The sequence below is a fragment of the Mustela erminea genome, chromosome 6 (genome assembly GCF_009829155.1).
Source record: "Mustela erminea isolate mMusErm1 chromosome 6, mMusErm1.Pri, whole genome shotgun sequence".
NCBI lineage: Eukaryota > Metazoa > Chordata > Mammalia > Carnivora > Mustelidae > Mustela > Mustela erminea.
Window position 1 is genome coordinate 27,240,912 of NC_045619.1, and position 26,237 is coordinate 27,267,148.

The 26,237-nt window shown below is 43.2% G+C and overlaps 1 protein-coding gene and 1 non-coding gene across 2 annotated transcripts in view; both read right to left on the reverse strand.

Annotated features, from left to right (window-relative positions):
• The window catches only part of PLEKHG7 (pleckstrin homology and RhoGEF domain containing G7), a 65,718-nt gene that overhangs the window by 3,007 nt on the left and 36,474 nt on the right, over nucleotides 1-26,237 (reverse strand). Inside the window, 14 exon segments of the mRNA XM_032347730.1 lie at nucleotides 1,150-1,226; nucleotides 1,228-1,251; nucleotides 3,354-3,381; nucleotides 3,383-3,416; nucleotides 7,353-7,431; nucleotides 7,790-7,858; nucleotides 7,860-7,906; nucleotides 9,595-9,725; nucleotides 10,506-10,689; nucleotides 14,691-14,903; nucleotides 19,057-19,158; nucleotides 20,463-20,568; nucleotides 24,851-25,010; nucleotides 25,803-25,885. Coding sequence (XP_032203621.1) covers nucleotides 1,150-1,226; nucleotides 1,228-1,251; nucleotides 3,354-3,381; nucleotides 3,383-3,416; nucleotides 7,353-7,431; nucleotides 7,790-7,858; nucleotides 7,860-7,906; nucleotides 9,595-9,725; nucleotides 10,506-10,689; nucleotides 14,691-14,903; nucleotides 19,057-19,158; nucleotides 20,463-20,568; nucleotides 24,851-25,010; nucleotides 25,803-25,885 — 1,337 coding nt within the window.
• On the reverse strand, nucleotides 20,114-20,216 carry LOC116594600. Its single transcript, XR_004287311.1, has one exon. It is a non-coding gene; the product is annotated as a U6 spliceosomal RNA (small nuclear RNA).

The window sequence follows — 26,237 nt, forward strand, 5'->3', positions numbered from 1 at the left end:
ACTCCAAAGCACTATCTCTTCTTTTTTCACCCTTTATTCTTTCCCACTCTATAGCTATTTTGGTTCATGCACTGTTAACCTCACCAATCAAAACAATTAGATGAGGAGAATGAGGGAAAAAAAAAATGTGTATATAAAACAAGTTGGTAGTAACAAATCAGAAAATAACAAAAAATGGTGGCTGTATAGCTTTAAAAAAATAGTTTTTATTTAAAATAAAATAAAAAAAAAAAGACTAGAGGAGAAAAAGCATGTATTTCCCAAGGTGATCCAGTGACGTGAGATCTCCCAGGAAGTCGCGTTCTTAAAGGTGACGGGGCCATCGCTAACCCGAGCCCGCAGCCCCAGCTGCTTCTGCTCCTCCGATGTGGTTCTGGCTTCCTCCCCTCAAGTCCATTTATCATCTAACTATGGCCACTGTAGTGAGAGAAAAAAAATTCCTGCCCTAGGATAGCCTCTGCTAATGACGTTTCTCTCCCCATGAAAAAGTAAACTAAGCAAACAAAAGTGCATCCAAGCCTCACATATGAGTCTCTGCCTGTCTACACTGCTCTGTCATCCACTGAGCAGGGAGGAGGCTCCCACAGGGATAAGGCTGGGGGTGCACTCACAAGGCAACGGCTTTGCTCCCTTGAGATGCCCCTATTGAGGATTTCTCTAGAAACATCCTCTGGCTTAGGCACTCTTTGGTCTATAAAGACTGCAAGCAGTTCCAACCAGATACGCAGATACGCAGCCTTTCAGCCTGACCACGTCACATTTCAGCAAATCTTGGTGAAAGTGGAAAGAAAAGACAGAAGACAGAAGGCTCGGGTGCTGGATGCAGGTTTCCCCTTAGTGGAGCCCTTCTGTTCCTGGGGAGAGCTTGCTTCCGTTCATGAGTAACATGTGAAGTATTTCAATATATACCTTGGTCGTATAGTGTAACTATGTCAGTGTTTGCTATCATGATTATTTGTGTGTATTCATTTACTCGTTGTGTAATATTCCTCCACTGTGTTTACAGTGGTCCTGTGCTAGTCCTTGGAGCTCTGGGCTTGGCTGCTGGGTTGGGAATTGAGGGGCATAGGAAGTGCTCCCTGTTTTCCTGTTCCTGCCTTAGAGCAGGAAGGTGGTCTCCTACTCCCCAGTGCCCCCCCCCGCCCCAACCGCTGATCAACTACTGTACACTAAGTACCCCCTCTTATTACTATTTGCAGCTCAGGAGTGAGTGAAGGACACAGTAAAACCAGGGTCTGAGCCTCCAAGTTTCTGAAAGTGAAGAAGAAAATAATGCAGTAAAAATACAAAGTAAATACTTGTGCACATAACTAAAATGCATCCTTAACAAAACTGAGTTTTAAGAAACAGTTGCTTGAACTCCAGCTAACTCTTTTTTCTGGATTTTGAAAAGTATTCCCTCAAATTCATCATGATTTAAAGTGTTAAAGTACTTAGTATTTCTGATTTCCAAGTTCAGTTGTCTGAATTAATAATGGGTGATGTCCACAATGGGGAAACATTGAAGTCTTCATCACACTGTTCATTTTCAGTGTTCTCTCTAGTACTATTATATGAATCAGAAAGGGGAGCCTCATTCTGGCCAGCTCTGTCCATGGAATCTAACACTAAGTCTCAATCAATTCCATGCCTATAATTTACAAATAACTGAATGATTTTAGATGCTGAATATAAGATGATCAATTTTTTTTAAAGATTTTATTAATTTGACATACAGAGATCACAAGGAGGCAGAAAGGCAGGCAGAGAGAGAGGAGGAAGCAGGCTCCCCGCTGAGCAGAGAGCCCGATGCGGGGCTCGATCCCAGGACTCCGGGATCATGACCTGAGCCGAAGGCAGAGGCTTTAACCCACTGAGCCACCCAGGCACCCCAAGATGCTCAATGTTTTAAAAAAGTGTCAAAGATCATGATTTGCATGACATATCATGTGCCTCAAATAGCAAAGAGGAAACAAAATAGAAAGGAATTTAAAACAGATAACGTTCCTTATTTTGGCATCAAGTTGTGAAACATGAAACCAGCATATTACCTGATAATATGGTTACTGTGGGCTGCCTTAATTCTCGTGCTCTGATTTGTGCTGCTATTTGAAGTGGACGCAAACTGTGTTGGTTGGCATCATGGTTTTTGAAGGGGGTGGTGATTTTCCAGAGCTTGACTTGTTCAGACACGCTTGTCAGGGTAGCTTAAAATAGGAGACCATCCAACTTTCAAAGCTGTGACTAAATATTCTGCAGCACCCATGCCCTTCCCACCCACTGATCAACTCTTCACAGATGGATTAATGGGTATCTCTTATTGCTTAAAGATCCTTAAATTCCTTAGCTCAACTAACCAACATGCCATCTAGCAGCTTCTGTTATTAAGAGACGTGAACTACCTAGTTCACGATCTGACGTCTGTGGAGGGCTGAGTCCTTGGGTAAAGAAGTGGAATGAAACAACATGAGCTCTCTCTGAGGACCTAAGACACATGGCAGCTCCTCCTCCCCGCTCTGAGGGCACGTGCCTGAGAGCCCTGGGGAGTCCCCCTCCTGCTACCACTCCCACATGTCACTCGGAGCACCCTGTGATGTGGAAGATGAGACAGAAAGCCTTGACTGGACCACGAGAACCCATGGCTTGAGGTGTGGTAACCACCACCATGATGGAACCATTAATACTTAAGTAGTGGGGAAAATCCCTGTTCCCAGAAGAGATTTTGTGGCTTGAGTCTTCAGTTGGCTTATTTTGCCTGTGATGCCGGCTCTCCACAAGTTGTCTTCTGCCATTCTTGGTGGACACTGAGAGCTCAGGGCTCCTAAATCATCATTTCTCAGGAACCATGGGAACTTTTGAATTAGAGGAGGGGTGGAGATCACCTCAGCACATGACAGCAGACAGTTTAGAGAGCCCCCCATGCACTGGCTGCTTTGGCTGTGGTGGGCAATCTGGAAGCCAGGGATGCTCACCACGACACCAGTGACACTGTCATGGCTGGTGAACAAAGGCCAACATGGATGAAAGTAGTTTGGTTTCATTTGCTTGGACAAGTCAGGCCAAAAGTCCAGGCTTTTGACACCTCACAAATATACAGACTAAGTCATTCTAAGAATGTATACATTCTTCGACATCCTTAAGAAATGCAACTTGCAAGAAAGAAAAACAAAAGGAAATGTAACTTGCTTTTGGCTTTGTTTTTCAGTTCAGAGCTAGAGGACTATAAAAAGTCACATTTTCTAATGCTTCCATTTTTTAAAGGGTGAAATCCAATCTGATGTCTATCCATCCTTTATATTTTTAACACAATTTATTTATTTAGGAATATTTCTAACCTTATTTCGCAGACTTACTTAGAAGTAACAGCATTTTACCTTTTTGTTGCGCTCAGTTTTCATAACAGAGTAACAGATAAACATCTAGGAATCTGGTGCTTTCTGAGGGAAAAAAAGAAGGTGAAATGGGGGCTGGAAATAGTAAGCAGAAGGTGTTTTTCAAATCAAAGAATCCCTTAGAAAACAAGACAGGGTGGGTGTCAGGGCAAACCAGGCTTACGCCTTAGGAAGCTCCAATCATGTGCATCAGAAAACTGCTATACTGTTGAATTGATTTCTCCCTGAAGCAGAGACTCGATGGGAGCCCATGCTTCCAGCTTTAAAGACATGGTATTTGTGATGCATTTCATGTGGAGTTAAGATAGCTCAGATGGTGTTTGCAGAGGTTTCAGCGAAACCTAGGACATCTATCAACTAATGAAACTTGCTTTATTTTTGCCTTTTGACTCATCTGGGGGGTCACTGGCAAAGATAGATGTGGCTAGAAAAAAGGCATGTTGTTATTGCTGTGAATGGAATTATGTCTCCCCTCCCCTGTTCCGCCAAGCTCCTGTGTTGAAACCCTAACCTCCAATGTGGCTATGTTAGGAGTGGGTGAGTAAGATTAAATGAAGGCACAAGAGTGGAGCCCTGATCTAGGAGGATTAGTGTCATCATTAGAGCATATGCAAGAGAGCCCTCTCTCTCTGCCACGTGGGGACACAGAAGGAGGCCGTCTGCAAGCTGAGAAAAGAGCCCTCACCAGAAACCTCATCAGCAGGCAAGCTGGTTGCGGACTTCCAGCCTCTGGAACTGTGAAAAATAACATTCTGTTCTTTAAGTGGCCCAGTCTGTGGTATGTTTTCATGACAGCTCTAGCTGATTAAGAGAGCCATTAAAGTGATTTTTTTCCTGAGTTTTGCAATGTGTCTGTACATGTTTAAATATTCATCATGTAGCTTTATATTTATAAACTTTTCTGATATCACTTTTCGTGTTATTTAAGGCAAATGGGCTTTTATACTTCTCCCTAAGAAGGGGATAGTAGGAGGAGAGAAATCAAACAGTAGAATCAGGAATCCCCTCTCTATTCTACTCTATCCCTTAGACATTAGACATAGATATGGTTAAATGGAAATGATTTCAAAGGAATAGGAAGCCTGTTCGGGGGCAGATGAGACGGAAGTTTAAAGTAAATACAAGAAAAATCAGAAAAATTGATTAATATTTTTCTAGAAGTTCTTTCTCATATGCAGGAAACTGTGTGGCTAAGATTAAGTCAATAGATAAAATAGTAAGGACTCATTTCTATTTCTTCCCCTCTTATAAGTTTAGAGGAAAGATTCTATATTTGCATGGCCAAGATACCACATATTTTATTCAATCTTGAATTGTCCTTGAAAAATTTTTTTTAATTGCATTCCATTACTATTAGAAACTTTTTGCAAATCAGGCTGCAGCAAAGACTGCTTGCTGGTTGTCCCTTAAAAACCATTCCCCCCTCCTTTGTTGTAATGGAATTGCTGAGTTTTAGTGGTTCCGTGTCCACCTTCCAGCAAGTACTCTATCTTCCAGCTTCCCTTGTAGCTAAATATGACCAAGTGACAAAATCTGACCAGTGGATAGGAACAAAAGTGTGCAGCTTCTGGGTCCTGTCCTTAGACAGCAGGGCTCTGATCTGTCCCCTCTTCGCTTTCCTACCTGCTTGCACGGAGACACACTGATTGGTGATTCATCTTGGACCATGCGGAAGAAGCAATTCCCCAGGGAAGGCAGAGCCAGGCTCCCACCCATGCTTCTGTGACAAGCACCCCGATCCTGCGTGCTGCGTGAATGCACATCTGACAAGGCTTTCTGCTGAGAGATGGCCATGGGCGTGTTCATCTAGCTTCCACATGACCTATCATGCTCACACCTGAACCCTAAAACTGACCACCCAACTCACTCCCTTCGCCTGCACTGTTGCTCAACCAACCTTTCGGGCACATAGATGAGGGCACCCGAGGGTGTCTTCAACTCATTTCCTCTACCCACTTTAACAATCCTCAAGTCCTTCTGCCTTTGCCTTTGAAACACCTCTCACATTTATCTTTTTCTGTTTATGTGAGTACCTAACATTTTAGGGTAGGTCAGTGCACCTCACAGTGCTGGGAAGGTGGTGGATGGAGGGAGGGGGAAAATCAAAATCTCTGATAATTCCAGGTGAGGGTCGATTTTGGAGGGAAAGGCAGTTTGCGTGAAGAGTTGTTTTATTTCACTACTTTGACTGGATTTTGTCCCCATGCATAACTATTTTTGAAGTGGTGACTAACATCAAAGAAAATTAAAATTGTCATCTTTTCAAATGGAAGTGGGCAGGGCGTGGCCTCCGGGTTAAGAACAGTTGAGAAGCCCAGGCCCAGGCTCGTCTCACCCACCTCACCCTGCTTTGCTGAGGAGCTTCCAGCTGGTCTCTCACAAAATGGTGAGAGACTTTGTGCTTTGCTTCTGAGAACTCTTTCTTCAGCTGCATTTGAAACCTATCAAATTGCTGTCTAAGAGCTCAATGACTTCTTGTTGCCAGCAGTTTCCTGGCTGGGTCCCTTGGCTTGGTTTCCAAGCCAGTGGCTCTGATTCTGGAAGCCTCCTCAGCTGAGGTGGCCTGGCATGGGTCTGGTCTCTGCCGTTTAACGTGCCAAGTGAACTTGAGCACGATCACCGAACCTCCCTGAGCCCCAGATTCCTCACCTATACAATGGGATTCAGAGTGACTTCTCTGCATAGTTTACTGAAAGGAGAAAACGCAGGAAGCAGCCCCTCAGGGTAAATGCTGGGCACGTCTATCCTTCCTTGTCAGCAGTTGCCACATGCGTGTTGGGTCCCAACCTGCTATCTTGCGCTAGACCTGCAATATGGCAGGTTCTTAGCAAGGTGTGTTCAATAAGGCATTCTCACCCGGCACTGCCCCACGGGACCACACTACCATGAATAGGCCACCCCATGTCCTGCACAGCTTCCCACATAGCAGGTGGCCCACTCAGAGTTTGTGCAGAGAGGAGTGACTGACTGCAGATCTTATTTCAGCCCGTCTGACCATGACGGTATTTACTGGGCACTGACTGACTCAGTGCCGGCCATTCTTCAAGTAGCCATCCATCTGTCAGCTCACTGAATCCACACGACATAGGAAGGAAATGACAATGTGGCATGATTGCTGTGAGGGGCCTAAGGTCACACAGGCATTGCTGGCTGAGCTTGGAAGTGGGCCTGGCCGTCAGGAGGGGGTGGGGTAAGGGGAGGTTTGCCCTCCGAACCTCCGCACTACCAGAATTTACACTCTTGGGTGGCTTCTGCCTCCAAGCCTCTCTCCCTCTAGGCTCTTCATCTGAGAGGTTGTCCCTCCTGTCTTTGCAGGGATGTCCATCCTTTCTACCCCTCCCCCTTCAAGTTCACCTGTAGCCTCATGGACCACACAATGCCTTGTACAGGTTCTCCAGCTTCAGAGACTCTTTGCTTTTCTGGACTTACACTGCAGGTCTGCTCACCATGGCAGAGCTCCCCAGCTGGAGGGCAAGAAAGGATTTTGCAGAACTGTACTTTGTAGTCTCCAGTGGTGCCCATCTAGCACAATGTGTATTACATAACAGTGTCCCAAGCCACCGATGGGATGGTAGCCTGCCCACTGGAGGAGTAAAGCCATGATGACAACAGGGCAGGTCAAGTGTCTAGTCTACTCCAGACCATGTGCTAACTCTCCATGTCTATCATTTAATTTGCTCAACAATCTTAAAGATAGACATGGTTATCTCACCTCAGAGAGAGAAAATGGAGGATGTGTGGCTAGCTCCATAGAGTCTGGGTGAGTTCCTAGGAGGCTCTGAATCACAGATCGCTTTGCGTTGTTGGCGATGGAGAGGCAAATACGATTCCTCCCACACTGCCATTTGCAATGATCAGACAAGTTACAAGGTAGCAAAGATGTTGAGTTTTTAAAGGAAGCAGTAATTTACCTACAAGATTAATTTAAAAAAATTTTTTTTTAAAAAGAGTAATAAAAAAAGTGTTGTTTTTTTTTTTAATTTTCTTCAAGGAGAAGGGGTCTGTTGGTTAGTGACAAGATGTTTTCTGATGTGTGTTCATTAAAAATATGTTCCAAGCACTTGGAAAACAAGGGAGACAATCACAGAGATACTGTTATGGATGGAAAGAGAACATACTCCAGTAGATGGGGCAATGCATTCTGTCTAGAAGGTTTGAGACATTTGAAAATGCTGGAAGACAGACATGGGAATGGGACAGAATGGAAAACCACTCAGAAGGGCCATCCCCAAGAATGGCTGAGGATGTCTGCCTCCCACATATAATGCCATGGGGATGAAGGCTTCACTTCTTGTTCATAAGACTAGATTTCTTATTCAAGTGGACAGTTGGGGACTTTCTAAGACGAGTGTGTTAATTTCCACCTAAATGCCAAAGTTCTGGAAAAGGACATAAGTCCTAATTGATCCTTTGTGTACTTCTGGAATGAAGACTACTTTATCACTACTCCATAGTGGAGGCCACATTATAATCTCCTATAGACATCTACATTTTTTGGAAATTGTCAAGCCACTCCACTTTTCATTCAAGATCCCCTTGAATGAAAACAAGACACAATCAATAAAGTCTTTTTTTTTTTTAAAGATTTTATTTATTTATTTGACAGAGAGAGAAATCACAAGTAGGCAGAGATGGAGGGGGCGGGAAGCAGGCTTCCTGCTGAGCAGAGAGCCCGATGTGGGGCTTGATCCCAGGACCCTGAAATTATGACTTAAGCCAAAGGCAAAGACTTGACCCACTGAGCCACCCAGGTGCCTCACAGTCAAAAAGCCTTAAATGCATGTGACATTACAGCATAAAATTTAACCAAGATCCATAGGAATTATTTAGAGATACTGACTGCCCTTGGAGCCAAACGGTATCTTACATTCATTTAACATACTGCTTGCTGTTTAGATGTCTTAGAAAAACTCATTTGAAATCAGCCTCTTGCAGAGAAAAATGAAGCTTAACTAATGTAACTCAGTAAGTTGGAAATGTATTGTGCATTTTTATTTCAAAAATACTAATAAAGCCTTCAGTAGCTTTATCATATCCCTGAACCATATAGCATTTAATTAGTGGGGGAACAAATCATATGAACAAGGACAAACATCTTGTTTTTTACTAATTGTAAAACCTACATCCACTTCATGATAAGAATGACTACTGTTTTTTGAGAAGAACTCATTTTCTCTTCTGAAGGTTTGTATTAATTTTCTAACATTTAAAAATAACTCATTTCTATTGAGGTTTTGAAATAATTTTTGGGAATATGAAGGACAAGTCATAGACCCCTAGAATCACATGGTGGGTGGGATTCTTGAGAATTTGTCATCTTTAAGCTCTTAGGCTTACAGGAAGCCCACAGGAATGTCTTCCCTCAATGACAAGGATCCATATTTTATTGAGAAACCTCTGGAAGAAATGCTGTTGTCTTCTCACACACCTATCAAAATGAGTCATAATCTCCAAAATGACATTCAAATCTTTGAAAAGTCTATGTTTAATTAACTTTCTGTTTTGCTCATTAATAAGCTCAATTCTAGTTCCTTGGGTCATTTTAGAATTTGAACAACAACAACAACAAAAATATATATATCTGTGCAACTGATAATCAATTTGAGTGGTTCCCTTTGGATGCTTCCCAGAAAATCTTGGTTTATAGGCCTATGTCAAAGGTTTATTTGTAAATTCAAATAATTAAATTATTATACAGAGTTCCACGAATTAAGTCATCATAGGGCTCGCTTAGTTCCTAGTCCCAAATTTCAGTTCTTGAGATTGCAACGGGCATAATTCCACATTGGTCCTGGATTTCAGTGACCTTAAAAAAAAGTGATGAATGGTAATTTATCCTCCGGAAAGTCTCCCTGTGGTGTTTACCCCCATTTGCTTTGTGCGTGGGTTCAGTATGGCTGTTAAAAACAAAGTGCCTTCAATCATCTGGGAAGTAGGTCTTTTCCTGCCGGAACTCACTTCTGAAGGCCTTGGAGACAGAGCCACGCCCTCACACACTTGCTGTTAGAGTTCTCATAAGGTCGGCCAGGAAGTGACTGGAGCCCATTGTTTTGCGTGTTTGATTTGCACTGCACTCAAACTCGAACCCAGGTTTCTGAAAGCCGTGACCTCATGTTAACGGACTTCCCTTCCAGGGTGGAAGCCCCAGTGGTTCCCAGCAGCCACAGGACCCCCGCCTCCCATCTCTACTAGACCGGAGCCCTGGGTTACCTACCTCAGGGACTTACTGAGTGACGTCACCTGTTCCTTGATGGGTGGATCATGATTTCCTCTGCAGAGTCTTTACTCTGTTTCCAGACATTCTTCAGTAACAAGGGGTACCAAGTCAGCCTGTGCAGGGCAGCCCACTCGCAGCTGAAGGCAAGAGCAGCTGTCCTCGTTGTTCACACCACGGCAGAAGACAAAAGCAGACGTATCAGAATATGGCTTCTCTGATCAAGGCATTGAGAAGCCTGGACACCAGAAACTCTTAGAGGGGTATCTGGGGGGCTCAGTTGGTTAAGTGTCTGCCTTTGGCTCTGGTCATGATCCCAGGTCCTGGGACCCAGCCTGGGGTCAGGCTCCCTGCTCAGCAAGGGGCCTGCTTCTCCCTTTCCCCCTCCCCCTCCGCCTGCCCCCACACATGCGCTCTCTCTCTCTCTCAGAGAAATAAAGTCTTAAAAAAAGAAAAAGCCAAGAAACTCTTACTTTATCCGGTAGTTACATAACATACTTGTGAGTTTCCGGGGAAAGGTTATAAGCCGTGGACTACACTTTGGTTTTGAAAATTCCGTAGTCAACTGTCTTCAGCAAATATCTACCTACCAGCACCCAATTCAGGGTTGGAAATGGAGTCCTTAAACGTGGTTAAGAAGTATTATCGAACATTACAGACTGACCCTGTTACTCTCCAATTGAAGAAACGGAAGCATCCTTGTTCAGCTGCTTGCCTTCCCAGGAGTGGTGACGAAGGCAGCGGTCCTCAGCCCTCCACGTGGCACCACCACCCAATCCTCCTAAACAGGGAAATGTTTGAGGACTCTGAGGCACAGGAGAAGTTTGAAATCTGTGATATCTCCCAGAGAACGTGTGCGCCATCAGTGCGGTGATGAGATGTATTGACACACGAACCCCAGCTTCCTTCAATCTTCTCACTTGAGTTTAGTTTTGCCCATGGGCTTCTTCCTTCTCCCCGGCCCTTGGGGGAGATTTCTGGCTTCACCAGCTCTGCTCCCATCCTCACTGTGATTTACGGAAAAGCTGAGAATGTACACCGGAGGATGGTAAGGAAAGGAAGAACTTTCGCTCGCTGGGGCAGTTTCTCGAGTCTCTGATGCTGCTGAGAATCAGGGTAAAGAAGAGAAAATGAAAACACAAGTCAAAGAGGCTGAACTGATGTCCATGTTACAGAGCAGAGAGCGGGGAGGGGAGGGATAAAGACAAAGACCATTTTCAACAGTGAGAGATTGGATCAGGAGGCCTCTGCTGGATGTGCGGGTGCTGGGGAGACAGGAAAAGGAATCTTAGTAAGTACTGCTGTGGGTCGTACCCGGATTTCCATAAAAGGATTTGAGAAATACAAGTATACATGAGAATAGCTCCTCCATCTGCTTCATCGGCTGGACTGTTTCTCTGAATGTGACACTGTCTCGAGGGGCCCTGGCCTTTGGGGACACATGGCACTAAGCCAAGTCTCTGGCTACTGTACACACAAGTGCCATCTTCCTCCTCCTCTTTCCTTCTCTCACCCACTCACACCTGCATTGAGGTATAAAAGGGTCCTACCCTTACTGACATATCTTTCCTGCTATAGGCTATTACCACTTTTCACTTTCATGATCAGTCTAGGTCCAGGTTGAATTCTTTGTCTGATGGCCCTGAAGTGAGGACCAAGTGGACCAAGGCATAACGTAGAGGCTACCCCTATTTCCCCAAAGACAGCTGGCTGTGTCCACCTTCATGCCCAGATATCAGCCCTTGCATTTTGGAGAGCGGGATACAATGGGCTCCATGGACCAAGGAAGCCCAAAGCCCTCCTGCAGATCCTGAGTCCCAACAGCTTTCTCTGGCCTCTGGAGTCCTGTCGGTCCCCACACTACTTCTTTCTTGAGGCGCATGGGCCAAAAATGCCGAGTTAAGATCTTTAGTTGGTTTCCCGTGTTGGTTTCCAGTGTAAACCCACTCATGCCAAATACTTTTAGAATTTCGAATTATTATTTAACATTTATTTCACTGAAGATTTTGGGTTGGGGGAGGGGATCGAAGACACACCCCACAGCCTCCCTGCCACCATTTTTCTGGTTCCATTCTCTTCTCTGAAAAGAGAGCTCTTTCTTTTTCTTACCCTTGAATTTGCCTTTTCTCTTCCAGCCTCAGGCTTAACAATTTTAGCCCGTCTTTCCAAGTTTGACCCTGTCCGTGGGGTTCTTGTCCGGCCACACTAGCAGCTTTATCAAAGTTGTTTCTTCTGAAGACATTCAGGGCTCCTTCCTCACAGGCATTCTGCCAGACCTGATCTTTTTACTTCCCAACCCAGACAGATGGCAGGTCATGACAGTGAGCACACGGGGCGGGGTGGATGGAGCCAGGCTTCAAGGCTCGCCGGGGGACCACCTTTCCTTCTCTGTATCCCACATTCCTCTTTTGGAAAATGGTGGAAGGTACTAGATCACGTCCAAGTTCTCATCCAGCTCAAAACAGCTGTGATTCTGATCAAGGGTGTAAAGAAGAAGAAGGAAGCAGGAACTGCAGGTTCAGAAAGGCTGGGCATAGAACCAGTGGAGAGAAGAGGCACATGGCGGGGTGGGCGTGGGGTGGGTCCTTCGCCCCTGGCCTCCGTGGCTGATTTGTGTGCGGACTCACTGGCAGCTGCGTTCCAGCTGGGGTGGCTTTGAGCTCCAGTAATGGATTTCCTCAAAGCACAGCCCTGGGCCATTGCCCCAGATTTCCACACCTCAGGGGACAGTGTGGGCTGCCAGCACCCACTGATATGCAGGTAAGTATTAAAACATCCAATCCCCCCCACCGCATAACGATCAGGCAAGAAGCATCAGTGGTGAACAATTTAGTCAAAGATCCAGGCAGGGATAATTGGAAGATTTTAGAGTTTTGAAAGGCTTCAGAAAAGAGAAGAAAGATATTTGATGATTCTAAAAGTAGCTCTAAGTTTTTCTTTCATCTCTCTATTGGCTTTATTTTTTTAGGTGCATTAGGGAAGAAAAGAACATGTCTGCCAAGGAAGATTGGACATAAAAGGCTTTTTCATGGAAGAGTCTAGATCAACGGAGCCTGCTTTTGTTTTATGAAAAGTATCCAGTGTGTTTAGAGGGACAGTGAAAGGAATTCAGGGCCTCAGATGAAAACATTCTTCTCATAAATCTGTCTGGGGGGATGTAGCATTAGGCTGAGCAGCCAGCGTCCGTGGAATCTTGGGAAATTTACAGAAGCTCCTTCAGCCTCATCTGTGATATGTGGAGAACAAGAGTGACTACCTTGTCGGGTTGCTGAGGAGTTCTAATGATTTAATCTACACAAAATGCCTAGAACGCGGGGTGCCTGGGTGGCTCAGTGGGTTAAAGCCGCTGCCTTCAGCTCAGATCATGATCTCAGGGTCCTGGGATCGAGCCCCACATCGGGCTCTCTGCTCAGCAGGGAGCCTGCTTCCTCCTCTCTCTGCCTGCCTCTCTGCCTACTTGCGATCTCTGTCTGTGAAATAAATAAATAAAATCTTAAAATCAAAAAACAAACAAACAAAAAAACCCCAAATGCCCAGAACAGGAGTTGGCGTTTCTCGAACACTTGGTCTACGGCAGGCAGGGCTCTTAGCCCTTGTTTAGCTGAAGCACACGAACAGGCCTCACAGTAAGCTCCCAGTCTGTCCCTGTTTCATCCCAACCGTCTAGCAAAGAGCAGAGAGAATGCGACTCCCATCAGGGTTCGCCTCCAGTACATACAGACCCTCTTCAAGCCCCACGTGGCCCGGAGGGTAAATTCATCCCAGCGCCTTCATCGCCCAGTTCCAGGCAGCCCCCAGCAGGACAGATCCAGTTTTCCAGCCCCACTGCTTAGATCAGGGCAGAGTCAGCTTTAGATGGCGCTGAGCTCGAATCCCTCCTGCCTCTGCCCGGAATGACCATCGCTTCCAGCAAGTTGCCTCTTTCGTCTAAGCTCCTGAAAAATGGGGATCATGTCAGATCTCACGGGGGTGGGGGGGGGAGTTGTATAGACAAAGAGATCACAGATGACCAGCAGGGTGCACAGGGCCTGGCCATCACAAGGGCCCCAGAAGGAGTCACCTTTTCACTTTTATTACTACTATTATATATTATCATTATTATGTATTATATTTTATTTTTATTATTATGTATCACTTATTATTATGTATTATAATTACATATATTATAATTATTACATTATGTATTTATTACATATTATAAGCATTATATATACAATTTTATTTATTGTATATTTTAATAATATACTATATTTTAATTATATATTATATTATATATTATTATATAGTATACATTATATAATATATAATATATATTATATATTATGTTATAATATATAAAATTAACTATACGTGATGCTGCATTTGTTCTGTACTATGGGGCTGTGGAAGGCAGGTGCACCTCTTATTCCTCCAGAGCCTCCCCTGATTCTTCAGCTTTGTCTTTTGAAGCTAACAGCGCCCCAGCAACAGGAAATTCCCCTGAAGTTTTAGAAATAGTTCTGTTATGAAGACCATTGTTTTTTTCCATTTTGCCTGAAGACATTTATCCAGGTTCTTTTTGGCCACCTACTGGCCATGTGACCCTGTAAAGTGACACAATCTTTCTGAACCTCAGGGACATATGGGGACAATGTAATCACCTTCATAGCTTTGTGCTGAGGAGTAAAAGAGATATTTGAGCAAGTGCCCGGTAAAGCATCACGCGTTGTAAAAATATTCTACGTAGTCACTACCACATGGCACCCCCTAGTTCTTTTCCCTAAATATCTCCAGTGCTATACGTATTTCACAAGTAAATGTAAACCAGTTGATATGGGATATTGCATAGTTACTTGAAAGCAGTGGCTGAGCTTGGTTAAATTCATCTCTGCCTTAGCTTGGAAGGAGAGCAGCGGACCTGGATCCTTCCCAGTTTGGGGGCCTGGCCAGGAGTCCAATCCATCAGCTTCCAGGGAAAACTTTTGCAACAGCATTATTCATTCATTTGGAACTCTAATGAGCTTTCGGTTTGAGCAGCAAATGAAACAGGCCAAAAGGCTGAAGCTGCAAAAATGGAGCCAAGTCTCTTCCCAAAGATCTTTCCTCTTTTCTTGGCCCCACCATACCCAGGCTTTCTGGCACCTCTAGGCCGTGGCAAAGGCACACTGATTCCTGGTAAAGGGTTTGGGAACTGCCATAGCCTTGCTTCCCATGCCTCTGAGGGGATGCTCTGGGGTGAGAGGAAGGAGGGGCCTTCTTACAGGTGCAGAGCAGAGCTGGTTTTCTGGAAAGGCTGGGACCATCTTCTCTGGATCCTACAGAAGGGCTCAGGTATGATGCTGAAAAGGTACAGTTCAAGGCTAAAGAAATATCAAAATTTGGGGGTGGGGGGTGTCAAAGGAACCAGGGAAGTCAGGGAAAATTCGTTCCAGTTTTTCTTATTAGCAAATGTTTATGTTTCCCAGTAGAAATTCCTTGTTATTCTGATGCTTTGGAACCCATAGTCACCATGTTGTCCAACCCCAGTGGCAACATCTACTTTGTGCCCCATGATGTGCTCTGGGGCTGCCATTCCCATAGACTAGAGTGTAAATGGGGCTCCAGGCTTTTGTGCAGTAGGATTTTCCTAGGACCAAATCCTACAAAAGCCAAACTTCTGTTCACAAACAAAGCTCAGTTCTTGTTCTATTTTGTCCTTACAATGTGCCAATTTCTTCCAAAAAAAAAAAAAAAAAAAATCCAACACCACCACCAAAAAACAAAACAAAACAAACAATGAACAAATCAAGCATTTTTAAGCCCTGCCCAAATTTCAGGAATGATGGTCTAATGTTTCCAGATATGCACCATGTAAAATTCCCAAGTGGGCAGTGGACCATGCATTTATGGGGAAAGCAGAACTGTAGTTAAAATGTATTGTTGACTCGATCCCAGGATGCTGGGATCATGACCTGAGCTGAAGGCAGCTGCTCAACCAACTGGCAGAGAGGGAGCCTGCTTCTCTCTCTGCCTCTGCCTGCCATTCTGTCTGCCTGTGCTGTCTCTCTCTCTCTCTCTATCTCTCTCTTACAAATAAATAAATAAAATCTTTTAAAAAAATGTATTGTTGATCATTTATTTTTCTTCTTTCCCATTTAATTGGGTGAAATAATTCCTAGTACCCATTACATCCAAAGAGTCCTAGGAAAAACATAAAAGAAAATGGTGCTTTACTTTCAAATAAATTCCAAAGTCATCTCTCTGCCTCAGGCTCTCAAAAGACAGCGGTTGAGGAACTCTGGGATCAGCAGGAGCTGTGACCCTGTGGATGGAAACAAGTTGTCTTCCGGATGAACACTTTTTAAACAAAAAATGGTATTCTCATCATCAGTGGGTAACTCCTCGAAAAACCACAGCCTCCTGAGCCTTCATTCTTAAAGGAAATTCTACTTAGGACATCTTAGTTTAATTCACCCTTTACTTCTGTTTATGTTTTGTTGAGACCTAGGTACCCACATGGGTCCCAACCACCATCATCGCCTTGGATTTCTGTGCTTGTGTTGGTTGATGTTAAACTGGTGTCAGTCATACGTGATTAAAGTAACAACATGGAACTTTTCATCAGATAGTCCTTCAAATTATCCACAAACTTAATTCTCCTGCTGGCTCCTAAAAATACGGCATTAAATTTGGGGCGCTTCGCTGTTCTTGTAGAAAATCTGATGAAGAGCTCCATGTTGTTACTTTAATCTTGAAGAACTTTGATCAGTCCTAAACCTGCTACAGTGACTTCACATGGGTAAACAAACTCAAGTTTATTTTCAAATAAGGCAGATGGCAATCCGTATGTATATGCTTATATAGATAAGGGTTAACTGAGCACACACCAATGGGCCAACGACTCAAGGAAGGGGTTCTTAGGAAAGACGGTTACTCTTCCTTCATCACCAATGCTTCTGCCACCTTACTGGGAGACACTCTCTTTGGGATTCCATAGCACCTGCCATGTTGCTAAATCTATGTGCTCTTTGATAGATTTATTGATTAAAATAATGAGTAATGGGTCCCATCAAGGGTTTCCCAATAGTGTTGTCATGTGATGGAATGGGAGAAGGGAGGCACACATACTTCCTGCTAACAGGACCACTGAAAGCAGGTCCAGCCTGAAAAGCCACTAAAGGAAGTGACAGTAGTGAAGACAGATAACAAAAGCCCAGAAAACTTTTTTTTTGGTAGGACCTCAGAGGATAAGATGCAATGAGTAGAAAGGGCACATTTTGGCTTCAGCAAGAAGTAATTTGAAAGACGACCTTGTGAGTTTCTTTTCAATCAGTGGGCTTTGAGCTCTGGGAGGAAACACTTGGAGATAGAGAGCAGGACTTCTCAGAAGACACTGAGATGCTTGACAAATGTCATGATGAAGAGGCAACCGTTGAGACCATGAAGAGCAGGGCTTAGAAATCCAATTCCATAACCCGTTAGCTCTGTGACCTTGGCCAGATTATCTGACCTCTCCAAGCTTCCTTCTCCTTCTCAGTGACTCACACAGATGGCTCACGTGTGAACAACAAATGCCCCAGTCTTCCCCGGGGGAGCTTCCTGTGAGGCAGTGTGGTGATCCTGTCCATCCAGTTCCCCTCCCTGGGGAGCATTACAGGTTCCCACTCCACTGATGGTGAGGTTGGCCATGTGACTTTCTTGGATCTCTGAAGTGTGAACAGCCATGCCTGGGGCTGCTTTAGGCAGACACCTGAAGACTCAGTGAAGGCTCTGCCCTATCCCTCATGTCTTTGCCATGAAGACTGGTAACATTCCAGTGGGTGGCTGCTCCCTCAGCCTGGGTCCCAGAGCAGGGACACCATGCCACTGAGATCTGGGAGTTGTTATTGTGGTACAAAAATGAAGTTAACCTGATTGATATAGGGCCACTTAAATTTAGGAAAACTTTTATAACTCACCTTTGCCCATTTGTAACATGATACGAAGCACTCCCTCATGGGTTATATTACAGACTTGGAATTAAGAGTCTATTGATCCCCATGCTTTAGTAGGCTACAAGTGCTCTTATGCTATGGTCTGAATATTTGTGTCCTCTCAAATTCACATGTGAAATACTAAGCCCTAGTGTGACTGTATTCGGAGGTGGGCCCTTGGGAGGCCAGGTCATGAGCATAGAGCCTTTGTGAATGGTTTCAGTGCCTTTATAAAAGACGTTCCAGAGAGATCTTTGACTCTTTCTTCCACGTGAGGATACAATGGGAAGTCTGCGACCCAGAAGAGGACCCTCTCCTGACCATGCTGGTGACCTAATCTCGGACTTCCACCTTCTGGAACGGTGAGAAATACATTTCTGTTGTTTGACAGCTGCCCACTCTGTGACAGTTTGTTATAGCCGCCCCAGCAGACGAATACAACTTATGTATTTTGAGGAGAAGTGGATGTTTTTCCAGACTATTTACTAAAAACTGAATTTAAACATGTTCTGAAGGATTGAGAGATCCTGAGATGTTTATCTAATTGCCAGTACTACATTCTTTCCCCTGTTTTTCAAAGCATTTCTTACTCAAATCTGTTTTCAGAGGTGACCAAAGATCCCGTTACTTTCACCTAACTTCATGCTTGTTTCAGTGCATTTAATACTCCTTCATCTCTCACCTTGAGCATCATTGCAAAGAATCTCCTATCTGTAAACTCTTGCCATCTGCCCCAACTTGGAAACCTTCTTTGATGATATCTATGCTCCTTTCTCCTCAGCATTTATCTCAATTGGATGATATCATTGGCATCATTATCGCATCCGTTTCTCCCCCACTGGACTGAAAACTCCCCCAAACTAGGGACAGCGTCTAATTCTACAGATTAGCATGTACAGGGTCTCAGCCCCATACCTAGGCCCTTAGTAAATGCTCAGTAAATCTCAATATATGGTTTTTTTTTGAATGGCTTGTAAAAATTAAAATCTTGCTCCGTGAGGAGGGGCTGGGTTTAAAAAGTCGAAGTAAAAAAGTGGGGGAGGAGGTCCAAGTATTTACTCAGAAATAAATAGCATCTCTCAAACCAAAGGTGTAGGTTCTCCTCTCTTCTCCTTCACAGAGAAGTCTTATTAAGGGTGTTGATAGAGGTGAAGGTTTATTTTGTTCTTTTCTGAGAGCCTGGCACTTCATTAGAAGAATAACTGAACCATGTAATTAGCCTACACAAACTATCGCCATGAATATTGCTTTAAGTTAAAATAATTTTACAAAACAGACTTAGAAATGGTGTTTCCATGCATGCAGAATTTTGTGTTCATAAAACCCACGCAGGAGGGGTGACAGTGCCAAACAGGAGCCACAAGTTATTTTGGAAGATGTTGACTGGCAGAGGAAAGGATGTCTCTTTCATGGGAGGGTATTCATGGAACGTTCTTAGGCACGATAGCACACGCACACAAATCAGGGAGCCCGTACCTAACTCTCCTGGGAGGTGGGTGAATTTATGGAACAAAGCTGGGTCATCCCAGAAGGATCTTACCTTTGTGAGCTTGGAAATTAAATCCACCAGCAGTGAAGTCTCCAAAGGCTTGGCCTAGTCCTTGATGATACTGAAAAGACTGTTCACAAAACCAAAGCTTTTCTAAGGGCCAGGGAGAAAGAAAACAAGAGTAGTCACCCTTCCAAGGGTAAGGAGTCAAAAATTGATGAGCTTCGGGTATCACTTTTAGAGATGTTTTCCATTTCGAACTTATGTCCTGGCAAAATTCAAAGACTTCTTTTTCTCCGCTCTCCAGTATATATTTTCTTATCAGTGTATCTTACATATAAATTATTGTTGGTATTTCTCTTCCTTTTTAGAAGAAAGATATTATTTATTTATAATATATGCGTGAACCTTCTAGATTCTAGAAGATGTTCCAGAGCTTGTATCATAGAAAAAATATTTATTTGAAAATAAATATTTATGAAGATGATGGAGATTTAAAAAAATATATTTTATTTATTTATTCAACACGGACAGAGATCACAAGTACGCAGAGAGGCAGACAGAGAGAGGAGGTGAAGCAGGCTCCCTGCTGAGCGGAGAGCCCGATGTAGGGCTCGATCCCAGGACCTTGAGATCATGACCTGAGCCGAAGGCTTAACGCACTGAGCCACCCAGGCCCCCGATGATGGAGATCTTAAGAACATGTTCAACTTGGGGTGCCTGGATGGCTCAGTGGGTTAAAGCCTCTGCCTTTGGCTCAGGTCATGATCCCAGAGTCCTGGGATCAAGCCCCGTACTGGGCTCTCTGCTCAGCAGGGAGTCTGCTTCCTCCTCTCTCTGTGCCTGCCTCTCTGCCTACTTGTGATCTCTGTCTGTGTCAAATAAATAAATAAAATCTGAAAAAAAAACCCACAAACAAATGAATGTGTTCAACTTTTTTTTTTTTTTTTGTATTCAGCATTACTTATTGAGGAAATTCATATATTCCACATTGCTTCTCGAGCCTCCCAGGCCCACCAGGCACTGTTTTAGGTCTTCTGAATACAGCACTAAAGCAGGTGGGTTCCTGAGTAGATTCTAGAAGATGTTCCAGAGCTTGTATCTTAGAAAAAATATGGAATGCTTCACAGATTTGTGCCTCATCTTTGTGCCGGGGCCATACTAGTCTTTTCTCTATGGTTCTAGTTTTAGTCTGTGTGCCACTGAAGCAAACATTATATTTACTTCTTAAATGACCACAGAAAGACGACGGAAGATGTTACTGAAGGCTCAGTAATATCTGCAATCTCTCGGAAAGATGTCAATGGACATTTAGATTTCCTGCTTATTAATCCGAACTCCTGGTCATGACATTATATGGGAATGGAATATAGAACAGAAGCCACAGGAATAGAATAAGCGTACATTTTTATGATCCTCTGGTAAATTTGAAAACATGGCTACTCGAGTCTACCCACTGTGACTCATCTGACTCAATGCCTCTAGGTTTGCAAAAAGTCTCCATACAGCCACATCCAGGAGATATTCATGAGTTTGTAGATATTTTAATATATTCATGAAGATCTTTTTAAAAAAATGCAATTACTTTCTATTTTCCAATTTTGAAACTTGCCCTTTGCAAGAACATTAAACATCAACCTCCTGAGTATAACTTTAGAAGACAATGTAGAAATCAGTATTTTCAAGGTTTAAGGATTTTCCTAAATACAAATGATGACATTTAAGCTCCATAGGACAAATGGACAATGAGCTGTTCTGTACAAAGTTGCTGTTGCTTGTGTGAGCTCTCACAGATGCTTGTTGTACATAATCTGTTCAAATGGGCTTTCTCAGCTTCCCGGGGCCAAAGAAATCTCAAGGGTTCTTTTCCTGCCAATGGCACTAACTTAAGACCAAAACAACATTCATAATGAGTTCTCATTTACTTCTTCCTCTGCAAAAGACCCAAATATCTTGTACGTTCAAGAAATTAAAAATAGACAACTAATGAGTTAATATCTGATAACTGGGAAGATGTTTAGATTTGGAAAAGGCATTAAACATTGGTGAAACATTAAAGGAGTCTTTATGTTTTTATTACTTGATCTGATTCCTTTATACAACAGGAAAACTGCAGCAAGTCAAGAAGGAACTGTAATTCTCACAGATAACTTGCCCTCATTCTATAAACTAGAGATCAATTTTTTGAAACAGGCCTACTTTGTAGAAATACGATGAACATTCAAAGGGACCAATTATTTCAAGGAGTTTAAGTGTAAAAAACCTGGACTTTAGACCACCAATCTTCTCCAGTTTCTATTTCCATATGTTAATGCAGTGAATGTTTCTAAAACTTGCATTAGAACTACCTAGAGACCTTGTTAAGTCAAAGATTAGTGTCAATCCCCTAAATTTCTGACTCATAGGTCTCTGATAGGGTCTGAGAATATTCTTTTTTCCTCCTTTTTTCTTTCTTTCCTTTTTTTTTTTTTTTTAAAGTAGGCTCCATGGAGCCACTAAGATGCCCTGAGAATATGCATTTCTAGTAAGTTCCCAAGTGATTCTGATGCTGCTGGTCTAAGGACCACACTCTGAGAACCACTGACTTAGAGCTTCCCCAAATCCTGTGTACAGACATTGCTCATTTTCTTGCACTTCACAGATACCGGTCTTTACAAATTGAAGGTTTTTGGCAACCCCATGTCGAGCAAGCCTCTTGGTGCCATTTTCCAAGGGTATTGACTCACTCCATGTCTCTGTGTCACATTTTCACAATTCTCATATTTCAGACTTTTTCATTATTATTTATTTGTTATGGTGATCGGTGATCAACGGTCTTTGGTGTTACTATTGTAACTGTTGTAGGGCTCTGCAAACAACGCCCATAGAAGATGGTGAACTTAACTGATGGACGTTGGGTATGTGTTGTGACTGCTCTACTAATCAGCCATTGCCCATCTCTCTCTCTCCCTCTCCTCAGGCCTCCCTGTTTCTTGAAACAATATTGAAATTAGGCCAATTAATACTCTTAAAATAGCCCTTAAGTGTTCAAGTGAAAGGAAGAGTCAACCGATGTGACAAACTTCATTGTTTTCTTATCTGAAGAAATTGCCACAGTCACCTCAACCTTCAGCACCCAGCACCCCGGTCAGTCAGCGGCCATCCATACTGAGGCAAGGCCCACCGCCAGCAAACGGGTTCTGACATACTGAAAGCTCAGAGGGTGGTTAGCATTTTTCAGCAATAAAGTATTTTGAAATTAAGATATGACCATTGTTTTTTAGATATACTTCTGTTGCACACTTGATGGACATATATTATAGTGTCAAGATAATTTTATATGTACTGGGAAACCAAAAAATTCATTTGACCTGCTTTATTGAGATACTCACTTTATGGTGGAGGTCAGGAACTAAGCCCACAATCTCTCTGAGGTTTGCCTGGGGTACTGGTTGTCGGGAAATCTGGCAATATCCAAATATTTAAACAACATCATTGTAAGAATTGGAAGTAATGGCAACAGATAAGTAGGGAAAATTTAGAAGAAATACTGTTTTTGTTATAAGATTTTTGCCCTGTAGAAAATCTGTCCATTTAAAAAGATACCCAGTCCTCTGGTTTATTTATTTTACTGCTTGACTTACAAAATATAACCAACTTTGGGAAACTTGCATTGATTATATGAAGACTGATACATAATACTGTACATACACAGTGACACTTGAAAATCAATAAACTTAAACTGGCTTTTCTAAAAACAACAAACAGAAAATGCTAGTTTAAAAAGCTTGTATAGCTTACAGTGGGATTTAAAAATTCTTATGCTGTTTAACGGGGCAGGGGTGGTAGTACAGGCCAGGGGGTTAGTGCTCTGTCGTGAATGTCTATTGGATACCACCCAGCTTCAGTCTTCCCCATAATATCTTCTGCTTTTCCCCTCAGTATCTACTCTTTCCCATTCCTTGCATGTGCTGTGAGCCAAGGAGTCCTTACTTGTAGAGATGGGCCTTGATTGCTTTAAACCAATTAGCACTTTCCTTCCTTATTAGAGTAGTTGGTTCAGGGGAGGGCATGTGACTGAAGCCAGTGCAATGAACATGAACATCATGACATTGGCATGAGTGCTGAGAAGTGATCTCTCTCTCTCTGGCCTCAAGGACATCAGCCATCTTGTGACTACAACAGAAGCCCACCATAGGATGGGGCTGATGCCATGGAAGGCAGGGGTAAAATATGGAAAACAAAATTTGTCCTCGGAGTTGAGTCCTTTGATGGAGCCAACCTTGAAGTTCCTCCCACCTGTGAACTCCACAGTCACATTGCCCACTAAAATCCTGCATCACTTGAACTCATTTTCTGCATCCTAATACATATCATCTCTAATTCTCAATTTTCTGAGTCTTTGTGGTTTAAAGTTTGCTGGTAAAGTACCTAACATTGTGGCCAATACAATCAATATTACTTACAGAAGATATTAATTGACATGTGCATAGCACCTGATAGATTTCAAAGAAAATGAATCTGATTATTGCAGTGATGAGATGGTATGAGAGAGCCGGAGATGGTGGTGTCATCTCTGTTTTATAGCTTAGCACAGGAATTCTTAAATGACAGCTTGTGGGGTCAACCAGGTCTGCTACCCAAATAATGTTTTATTGTAATATGCCAATGGACCACATTATTTCTCTCTCTCTTTTTATTACAAATTATCTATAGCTTCTTTGGTGCTGCAGCAGAAGAGCTGAGTAGTTACAATAAGGACCACATGGCCTGCAAAGCCTAAAATATTTACAGTCTGGACCTATACGGAAATGTCTGCCAAATGCTGGTTTAGGAAATGTAGAGCTAGACTTTCCCAAGGTTAAAGTCAGAGGCAGATTCAGACCTTGAACCCGAGTCTCCCAACCCAGCATTTTTCCTGTGTAAGAGAGTAGCCAAAGTTTGAATGCCTTATGGGCCGAGGAAGCCTTGAGGGGATGTGCCTCTTCTTCCCTGTGGTCTTGGAAGGCGACTGCTCCCTTCCCATTCTTTGCCCCATGGTTCTTGGATAATTCTCTGCCCAGAATTCTCTGCTCAGAACTGCACTACCTCAGGGCACTTCCGCAGGCATTTCCCTGGCAGACATCACGAATATGCTGTGTAAGCCAAGCCCATTATATGACGTGGGCATGGTTGTCCCAGACATCTGTGAGGGTGGCCCGATGGTTGATAAGAATTAGCATTTGTGAGGCACCTTGGTGGTTAAACGTCAGCCTTTGGCTCCGGTCGTGATCCCAGGGTCCCTGGGATCCAGCTCCGTGGGGAACCTGCTTCTCTGTCTCCCTCTGCGTGTCCCTCTCCTTGCTCGTACTCTCTCTTTGTCCAATAAATAAAAATCTCAAAAAAAAAAAGAAAAGAAAAAGAAAAAGAAAAAGCAAGCAAGCAAAAAACCAAAAAAAGCCTTCTCTTGGCATTGTTCATGAGGGAATGAGAGCTCCAGAAAAGTGAGCTGACCAAAGGTGGGACTGATGCTTTGAGGATGTTTGTGAGTTCCTTGACCCTAGTAGTGTGTGAACACGGGTGAGGATAAGGCAGAAGAGGATTCAGACATCAAATGAGGAGCTGGACTAGTTTACTTAGATCTTACCCAAACCTGAGAAGCCATGTTTTTAAAAGAGAACAAAGAGACAACTAAGCAACAGATTAAAAAAAGTAAGTGTAATTTTTAAAAATCCCTTGAAAGAAGGGGCCCTCTCTTCAACTTCCTTTTTTCCTTTCTTTTCTTCTTCTTTTTCTTTTTTTTTCTCTCAGCACAGTGGGAGAAAACAAGTGTCCAGAGAATCAAATTAATATTTTCCATCTGCTGCAAACTGAAAGCCAGCATTACCATCTTAAGAACTAATAAATGGTCCAAGAAATAAGTGCATTCACTTGTGAAGAGTTCCCACATGGCCTCTTGCTGCTTTCTCAAGTCTAATTGGTCGGTGGGAAGTTTCTGATGTGTTTCCATGACTTCATTCCAGGTTTCATCCTGTACATGGGAGAAAAGAGAGAACAAAACTTTCCACCTCAGTGAGTTGACTTGACGCACAGCAAGAACAGGCAGTTTCCAAAACCATGGTTCCCGTTACAGGCCCTTGGCATCCCTCTTGCTAGTGGCCCCTCAAACTACTCAAAGCATAGAACTTACATATAAGTTAGAAATAAGTTTCCTCTCTCTGTGTGACTCTGAGATGCCACTTCCTCTCCATGCAAACCAATGTGCTGCACAGCATACATACATTGTTTTTGGTTTAAAAGGAGAAGAAATTCAAATCAATGTTGTTTTGAGTTATGCTTCAGAATTTCTTGAGACTTTTTCAGTTTATTGCAAAAAATAAAATAAAATAACAAAAAATTAAAAAAAAATTTAAAAACCCCTAAAACCCTCAAGAACCCCAAAGCCAGAACTGGGCAGTCTGATCCGGGTTCCACTGGCAATGCTTGTTGAAATTAACTATTGAAGAATCGTGCAGTAAGGGTTTTAACATCTAAAGAGACCTTAAGAAGTTGTCTTGTTGAAGAAGACCCAGACAGGTGACTCATGGTAACAGCTTTCGACATTTGTCCTAGGCTTTCTGGTATACAAAGTGATCTTCTAGCCATGATCTTTGTTAAGATAAAATTGCTTCCCTGGGTTTCAGACTGTGTTCTGCTCAGCCAAGGGGCTGTCTCCTGTGCTCTGCTGGTACTACGAACAAGGCAATAATCTGACAACTTAAAATAATGACTACCACAACAACTAGAAAACGCCTCATCATGGCAGCCAACAAATTCAGAGCTACCCAAAGGTGGGGGGTTCACGGGCTCCAAAGTCTGTAATTTTCACAGAGGACAGGCAGCTTTCCAGATAGGAAAGGTTCCTGTGTTTGTCTTTGCTTTGCTTAAATATCGTTAGAAACGGGACTTTCAAGTATGAATTCTTTAAGGACACAAACTTAGTAGCCTCAGTGTCTTCCATTCATTCTCTAATATACATGAGAACAGACTGCACATTTTGTCTGTGAGCTCCTAACAGGTGAAAAGCCATTTCTGAACCAGGGTCTGACCCACAGGACCACAGAATGTCAGACCTGGAGGACAGAAGCCAGTGAGGATGTCTAGTCCAAATGTCTTGTTTTACTTGTGAAAAGACTAACATAGAAGGCTCAGGACAGTCACAGAAAAAGCATAAACTTCAGTTCAGCGCTGCCTTGTGGATAATGGACATTCCTTCCCAGTCCCTAACTCAAAAT